The sequence below is a fragment of the Musca autumnalis genome, unplaced genomic scaffold (genome assembly GCF_047663935.1).
Source record: "Musca autumnalis isolate F117 unplaced genomic scaffold, ASM4766393v1 scaffold_2, whole genome shotgun sequence".
NCBI lineage: Eukaryota > Metazoa > Arthropoda > Insecta > Diptera > Muscidae > Musca > Musca autumnalis.
Window position 1 is genome coordinate 198,264,870 of NW_027411755.1, and position 8,563 is coordinate 198,273,432.

The 8,563-nt window shown below is 40.9% G+C and overlaps 1 protein-coding gene across 1 annotated transcript; it reads right to left on the reverse strand.

Annotated features, from left to right (window-relative positions):
- Window positions 1-5,366: 5,366 nt before the first annotated feature.
- LOC141392488 (uncharacterized) lies at window positions 5,367-6,196 on the reverse strand. The gene is made up of 2 exons (XM_073965426.1): window positions 5,564-6,196; window positions 5,367-5,519 (listed from the first exon to the last, which is right to left on the reverse strand). Exons 1-2 carry the CDS (start codon window positions 6,194-6,196, stop codon window positions 5,367-5,369), a joined length of 786 nt encoding a protein of 261 aa, XP_073821527.1.
- Between the last annotated feature and the right edge of the window lie 2,367 nt (window positions 6,197-8,563).

Genomic DNA, 8,563 nt, shown 5'->3' on the forward strand with positions numbered 1-8,563 from the left:
ATATTTATTGCTACTTGTTGTTGTTGCTACTTTTCGATGTAAGATACAGCAGAATCAATACGAAGCACTATTTTTACCTTAGGCTACATTACAAAATACCTTTGGGAAAACATCATATTGGGTCCAAGCATAGGAAACATATTGAATATTTTATAAATTTTCAGTGGTATAGGAATAGCTGCCATGAAACGAAATATGAGCTAGGTGTTGGATTTACGGTAAATAGGAGGCTCAAAAATCTCGTCTCCAGCTACACTCCGGTTGATGAGAGAATTGCCACAATCCACATTAAAGCAAAGTTTCAGTCTCACCTGCGCCCATGCCCCGACCGAAGAGAAAGATGAACAGACGAAGGATATATTCTACGAGCGCCTAGAGAGAGCATATAACTGCTGCCCTGGCCATGACATTAAGATTGTTCTAGGAGATTTTAATGCTAAAATTGGGAGAGAAAATATCTTTGGTCTCACGATCGGAAAGTTCAGCCTGCATGAGGTAACATCCGACAACATCGATGTTCGATTGATGATGGATGAGCGGCAAAAAACATGGTAGTGAGCAGTAACCGATTCCAATACCTCGACATACACAAGGCCACGTGGATATCCCCAGATGGGAAAACAAGAAACCAGATTGATCATGTTGTGATAGACGAAAGACACTCGTTCAGTGTGTTAGATGTCCGATCAATTCGAGGAGCGAACATCGATTCGGACCATTTCCTTGTATCAACAAAGGTACGCACTCTCCTTAATGTTGCGGCAAAAGTGCGATCTAAAACAGGACGGAAGCTGGATGTCGAGAAGCTGCAAACACAACAGATAGCACAAGCCTATCCCGCTCAACTGACTCACATGCTGGAAGACAGCACTCCTGTCCCGATAATGTGGAAGCGCAGTGGCAAAGAATAGCCCACTCACTTCAAACTACCGCAAAATCTGTCCTTGGGTACCAAAAACCACCACCTAAAAATCTATGGTACGATCAGGACTGAAGAAAAGAACGCGACATACAGAGCAACCCTGCATTCAGTAGCAACACGAAGCGCGAAAGAAAAATATCGGGAGAAGAGGAGAAAGGAGAAGCGAATTTTCAGAAGAAAAAAGAAAGAGCAAGAAAAACGTGAGCTTGAGAAACTCGAGATGTTCAGGAGTCAGAATGAAGTCCGAAATTTTTACCAGAGTGTAAAATACCAGACTGAAGGGTATGTTGCAGGCACATTCTCTTGGAAAGATCATGAAGGGAATCTGGTAACTGATACAGATAGCGTACTGAGGATCTGGAAGGAGCATTTTATGAAGCTCTTAGTATCGAATATGGGCGGCGATGAAGGTACATCAGAACCAATCGGAAACAACGACGTTGAATGTCTTCCACCTAGCCAAAGTGAGGTCATGACAGCAAGTAATCGGCTGAAACCCCATAAAGCAGTACGAGCTGATGGGCTGCCCGCCGAACTGTTCAAGACCGGTGGCGAAATGCTGATAAGGAGTATGCATCAGTTAATTACCGAAATTTGGCAGGAAGAGAGCATACCCAACGATTGGAACCTCAGCCGCCTATGTCCCGTACACAAGAATGAAGACAAGACGCTGTGTACAAACTACAGAGGCATAAGTCTGTTCCCAATCGCATACAAAGTGCTGTCGAGCGTACTGTGTGAACGTTTAAAACCCATCGTCAATGAAATAATCGGGTCATATCAATGCGGTTTTAGACCTGGTAAATCGACAATTGACCAAATCTTCACACTGCGCCAAATACTGGAAAAGACCCACGAACGACAGATCGACACATACCACCTGTTCGTTGACTATAAGGCCGCCCTGCCCAATTCGATTAAAGGTGTTCCAAGCCATGTCTGAGTTTGGTATCCCTGCAAAACTTATACGATGATGCAGGATGACATTGGCTAATACAATATCAGCTGTTAAAGTAGGAAAGAACCTCTCGGAACCTTTTGAAACAAAACGAGGTTTCAGGCGAGGTGACAGCCTATTGTGTGACCTATTTAACATTCTTTTGGAAAAGGTCATACAAGAAGCGAATGTATATACCGATAGAGATAAAAATAGCACTATATACAAAAAGGATATAATGTTACTGGCCTACGCAGATGATATTGATATAATATGCACGGTGCGCCTTAACTAATTTTAAATGGAAGGTGCTTACACCTGGGAAGTTTTTGCAGATTCTGAAACTACAATGCTCATAGATGAAAAATATCGAGAAACAAAAAAAAATCGACGGAGGGATTTTCAAATAAATCGCGATTTAAGTTCACATTTTTAGGGGTTATTTAGGTTTTCAAGATTTTGCTTGGAAACCGCGAGTCCTATGTAAATGGGCCTAAGGAAAATGTTGTAGCTGTGAAAATTCTCCACAAAGTGACCTTAATGATATTTTCGTAGGTTTTAACGTTTTTGAGATATAGAAGTTCAAAATTGGACAATTCACTGACTGTATCGCCTCCTTATAAAACAATGCCATTACTGCAATTTCCCAAATTAAACTTATACATATATCTTGAAAATGGCACAACCTAGGAAAAAATAAATCATCCAATCATCATAAATAAATCATCCATTTTCTTTAGTCCCATTTTGATATGACTTGCGGTTTCCAAGCAAAATATTGTAGGCTTAAGATAAAAACCTAAAAATTTTAACTGAACCTCTATATCTCAAAAATAGTAAAAGATACGAAAAAACCTAAAGACCAGTCTTGTAGAGAATTTTCACAGCTACAACATTTTCTTTAGACTCATTTCGATACAACTTGCGGTTTCCAACAAAATCGTGAAAACCTAAAAAACCTAAAATTGTGAATTTTGATCGCAATTTATTTAAAAATCCCTCCGGCGATTTTTTCGGTTTTTTATTTTTTCTTATCTATGAACATTGCTGTTTCAGAATCTGCGAAATCTTCCCATGTGTAAGCGGTTTTCATCAAAAGTTAGTTAAGGCGCACTGAGCATGATATTGTTTTAGAAAGAGGCGATACAGTCAGTGCATTGTCTCAAGTTGAACTTCTATACCTCAAAAACGGTAAAACCTACGAAAATATCATAGAGGTCAATCTATTTCACTGCTACAACATTTTCTTTAGGCCAATTTACATAGGACTCGCGGTTTCCAAGCAAAATCGTGAAAGCCTAAAGAACCCCTAAAAATGTGGACTTAAATCGCGATTTATTTGAAAATCCCTCCGGCGATTTTTTTGTTTCTTGATATTTGTCATCTATAAGCATTGTAGTTTCAGAATCTGCAAAAACTTTCCAAGTGTATGCACCTTCCATTTAAATTTGGTTAAGGCACACCGTGTAGGTCGATCAACTCGATCCGTAACAGTCACCATTGCGAAAATTGAAAAAGAGTCTGCCAAAGTGTCTCTGGCAGTCAACGGCGACAAGACAAAATTTATGATATCAACACGCAATATGTCCAGTAGACTCGGACCAACTGCTAATGTTCAGAATTACAATTTTGAGGTACATAGTTAATGACTTTATCAACCTCGGCACCGCCATAAATAAAACAAGCAACATAAGTTTTGAAATAAAGCGAAGAATAATATTGGCCAACAGATGCTGCTTTGGTCTAAGTAAACAGTCTAAAAGCAAAACCACCTCTCGGCAAACAAAACTTACACTCTACCAGACACTGATACTACCCGTACTTATGTATGGACCTGAAACATGGGTACTTGCGAAAGCAGATGAGGCAGAACTTGGTGTGTTTGAGAGAAAAATTCTTCGAAAGATTTATGGACCAATATGCGTTGACGGTGAATACCGGCGTCGTATGAACCACGAATTATACCAGCCGACCGACATCGATATAGTAAAACGTATCGAACTACAATGATTGCGTTGGCTTGTCAGGAGGATGGATAAAGATGCCCCCGCCAAAAAGGCATTTGAATACGAGCCACTCGACGGTATACGCCCCAAGGGAAAGCCAAAACTCCGATGTAAAGACCAAGTTGAAGAAGATATCACAAAACATGGCATCCAAAATTGGACGAGTAAAGCAAAAGATCGGTGCGTTTGGAAATCTATTCTTAGTTCGGCTTATGGAACAAGACGTTGATATAAAAGCCATCTAAGTGGTATAGGAAATTACCCTGGAGTTGGAATCAGAATCGTGAAAAAACTGGCCTGGAGTCAGAGTCGAGGGAAAAATGGGTCGACTCCAAAGCCCTGTTTAAGCGTACTTTCATCTTCAAATTAATATAGACCCCTAGTATGTTTGAAAGAAATCCGTTTCAGACAATTTGGAGTTGATTAAGCCATGTCCGTCCGTCTGGCTGCAGCGCACGATAACTCTCGAACGGATCAACCGATTTGGTCCAAAATTTGGCCTTGGCAATATTTTGTCCAAACTTAGTTTAAGTTCGAGGATGGGTTATATCGGTCGACTCCTTCCGGTACCTCGCCTACAAAAGTTTCAAAATGTTCGGAACGAACGATAACTCTTAAAGGTAATAACCGATTTGGCCCATACTTTACACATCGTGAAATTTCTACCGGACATAGATGAGGTTCTAATATGGACTCTATCGGTCCACTCCTTCGAGTACATCCCACACAAAATTTCGCAAAAGTTCAGTTTATGACCTGCTCTCGAATCGCTTTGATTTTAGTTGTAACAACTTGCATTCTCTGCTTCAATTACGACGGTAAAATTTTTGTCAGGGGCAAGTCCATACTTCTTGAGAAAACAGCCCGAAAGGTGTAAAAAACCCCTATGGCACCATGTGTAGTGGGTGGAGTGCAAGATAACACTCGAACGGATCTGCAATTCTGTCCAAAATTTGGCGTTCATAATATTTTGTCCAAATTTAGTAAAAGTTCAAAGATAGACCATATCGGTCCACTCCTTCAAATACCTCCCCCACAAAAGTTTGAAAATATTCGGAAAAATTGTGCGCACGATAACTCCTCGAGCTGCCTATTCAGACCCCATGTTATGCCTCGCCTCTTCCGGCACACCTTTAACATTATGTCATCCAACACTATTGCAAAAAGTAGTGGTGATAATGGACAACCTTGACGTACACCAACGTTTGTTTTGAATGGGATACTTAGTGTCCCATTATGAAGTACTTGTAAGTCGGCGTTGGTGTACATAGCCTTTATTATTGCTATTAATTTGTTCGGAATACCCCGTTTTTCTAGCGATCTCCATATAGCTGCTCTTTTGATAGTTTCGAAGGCCTTTTTAAAGTCGACGAAGAGCAAGTACAAGGGTGTCCGCCATTCCGCAGACTGTTCGATAATTACTCTTAACGTGTTTGATTGGTCTAGGCAGCTGCGGTGTGGACGAAAACCAGCCTGTTCATCTCTAAGATGGTCTTCGACGTTAGCTAGTCTCGTCAGGATTACTGTTGCAAGTACTTTGTATACGCTGTTTAGCAGTGTGATTCCTCTCCAGTTTTCGCAAGTACGAAGATCGTCTTTTTTCGGGATTTTGACAATTATTCCTTTTGTCCATGCAGCGTCCACGTATTCCTCGCTCCAAAATTTTGAGGTGTAGAAGTGGATGATGTTAGCGGTCACTTCAATGGCCGCTAAGAGTAGTTCTGGGGGTATGTTGTCCTCTCCGGCTGCTTTATTTTTCTTTACTTTAGCAATAGCTATCATTACTTCCTCTTTGATCGGGGCTTCAGCATTGACTTCCTCGCTTCTTTCTGTGTCATTAACATTTTCAAACGCAGTGGGTTCGTCAGCATCTTCGGTATTCGTAAGTCCTTCAAAATATTCCCTCCATCTGTTGAGTTGCGCTTCTGGAGTTGTCAGTAGAGTTCCATCTCTGTCCCGCACTGGTTGATGTGTATTTTGTTTTTTATTGTTGATTTTATTTATAAGTTGATGCAATTCTCTTGTGTTGTTTGCACCCGCTGCGGCTTCTGCTTCTTTTGCCAAATTTTCCATATATTTTCTCTTGTCTTTTCTTGCCGATCGCTTAACAGCTTTAGCAATCGCGTTGTATTGAGGTTTTTGTGAACTGTCCTCGTTCACCCGCGCTTTCTGTTCATTTCTTTGTTTTATCAAGATCCAGGTTTCTTCGCTTATCCATGGTTTTCTGTTTGACTTTTGGATGGGTCCAAGTGTTTCCGTTTCAATTTCGTTTACTAAAGCTCCGGTTTCTTCCCACGTTTCTGGTATGTTATTTAGGATACGTTCTTTCATCTTTGTGCTGAATTCCGTTGATGTTTCTGGCCGCTTCAGTTTGCCAGTGTCCCATCGTTTAGTTTTTTTGATTTTGTGCGAGTTCCTGTGGGCTCTTAGTTTAATTTGTATTTTCGCAGTGAGCAATTCGTGGTCTCTATCGATGTCCGCGCCTCTCTTTGTACGCACATCTAACAGGCTTGTCCTCCACCTTTTACTTATACAAATGTGATCTATTTGGTTTCTTGTCTTTCCATTAGGGGAGGTCCAGGTGTACTTGTGTATATCCTTATGTGGGAATATCGTTCCACCTATTATCAACTCAAATGTTTGGCACAGATTCACTAAACGCTCGCCGTTGTTATTCCTGATGCCTAGCCCATGTGTACCCATGACGTGGTGCAGCCCCATGTTCGTGCACCCTACTTTCGCATTGAAGTCGCACATTAATACCATTACGTCTTTTCTGGCTGTAGAGTTGCATATTTTTGTCAATTGCTCATAGAACACGTCCTTACCGGTATCATCGGCTTCCTACGTAGGCGCATAGCATTGTATGATTGTGATGTAAGTTTTTCTAATAGCACTACTTAATCGGGCAGTTATGATCCTGTCATTAACGGGACACCATGATATAAGGGCATTTTTCATTCGTTTGACTATTATTATTCCCACACCTTTTTCGTGCCTATTCATGTGACTGCTGTGGATGATTAAGTTGCCATTTGCAGAAGTTGTTTGGTTGCTGTCCGTCCATCTCATCTCACTCACCTCAATGACGTCGATGTTAAATTTGTCTATCTGTTTCTCAAGTTGAGCCAGCCGGGTACAATCGTTCCATTGTGCAAAGCATGTCCTTTTTCGTTTAGCAGGTTTCATCATCAGATTTTGATCCGTAGTATTATTTGTATTTGTTTCTGTTTCGTAAATCATGAAGTTTTCAGATGAATAGGTGATTGGTCTATTGCATCCTATTCTGATGCTGGGGCTGCCAGCTTGTTGCCTCCAGACCGGCAATTGTAGTTCGAAAAGGCCGCCTCTGACATGAGGAACCGACTCCTTAGGTATAATACAGCCGTCCCTAACCTGGGAGTACAGACGCTGACCTTAGAGCCGCTCGCTCCGAAACAGACGCTCTAAGGATTTACATAGGGTCCGCGGGGTCGTTAAGCCCGTCATCCCTTTTTTAAGGGATGCCCCTGCGGTGGGACAATTATATACTGTTCGAAAGGTGTAAAAAACCCCTAAGGCACCATATGTAGTGGCTGGATAGCACGATAACTCTCAAACTGATCAACCGAATTGGTCTAAAATTTGGCCTTTGTCATGTTTGTTCAAACTTAGTTTCAGTTCGAAGATGGGTAATACCGGTCCACAACCTCCGGTACTTCCACCTATATTTAAAAAATGTCACTAAAATGGTATGCACGATATGTCTTCAACAGGGCAACCAATTTGGTCCAGACCTTGGATCTCCTAATATTTTGTCCAAATTTAGTTTAACTTCTACAATGGCCCATATCGGTCCTCTACTTAGGGTACCTCCCACACAAAAGTTCAACATTTGTGTCTAAGTGCAGTTTGGAGTCTGTTCGAAGATCCTTTGGAAATGTATACCGATGATGTTCCTTGTGGTCCTCTTTACCGCCATATTATGTTTTCTGTGGACAAGCCCATGCTTCCTGGCATACTGGACCAAAAGTTATACGATGACCCACTGAAATGACTAGTGGGCGAGATATCTATAGAAATGATATGACTCCCCAAATAAAATCCACTTTCATAATGTCGGTCCATGCCTTCAAGTACCTCCTTCGCAACACTTTTGAACTTTAATCCTAATCCACAGTTTTGTCGGCACGTTTTGTCGGCACGTTTTTTCGGCAAATGTTCTAAAAGGGCCACAAAATTCTGAAAAGACCCTAAATAGATTCGATCTGTCCGTAGATGAAAGTTTCAAATCACATAGGCTGAGGTATATGTCTGTCGGCAGACCAGAATTGGAGAAAAAAGTGTAAAAATTTAATATTTTCAAAAGTTTTTTGCTATTTTCACCTTTAAGAACCATTCATAGACATTTCGCATGTTCCAGAAAGTTGTTCATTGATGTCTTTGCTACATTATTGTCGTTTTTCTTGAATATTGAACGGTTTAGTATCTGTGGACCAGAACCAGAGAAAACAGGATAAAAATCCCATTTGCTTTGTTATTTTGACCTTTAAGGACCGTCTATACAGAGATCGTATGTTCCAGAAAGATGTTTTTTGGGATCTGAGGTACATTTTTGTAGTTGGTTGTTTGCTTCAAATTTGATCGGTTTGATAGCTGCAGACCAAAACTCGAGAAAAAATTTAAAAGAAATTTGGCCTTGGCGATTTTGACCTTGCA

What these genes read in the sequence shown, in the direction of transcription:
- LOC141392488 (XM_073965426.1), bottom strand. Translation starts at nt 6,196, where the DNA reads ATGAAAGAACGTATCCTAAATAACATACCAGAAACGTGGGAAGAAACC. An exon ending in TACTCTTAGCGGCCATTGAA is followed by an intron (nt 5,520 to 5,563) that starts GTGACCGCTAAC and finishes AAAATTTTGGAG; the next exon opens with CGAGGAATACGTGGACGCTG.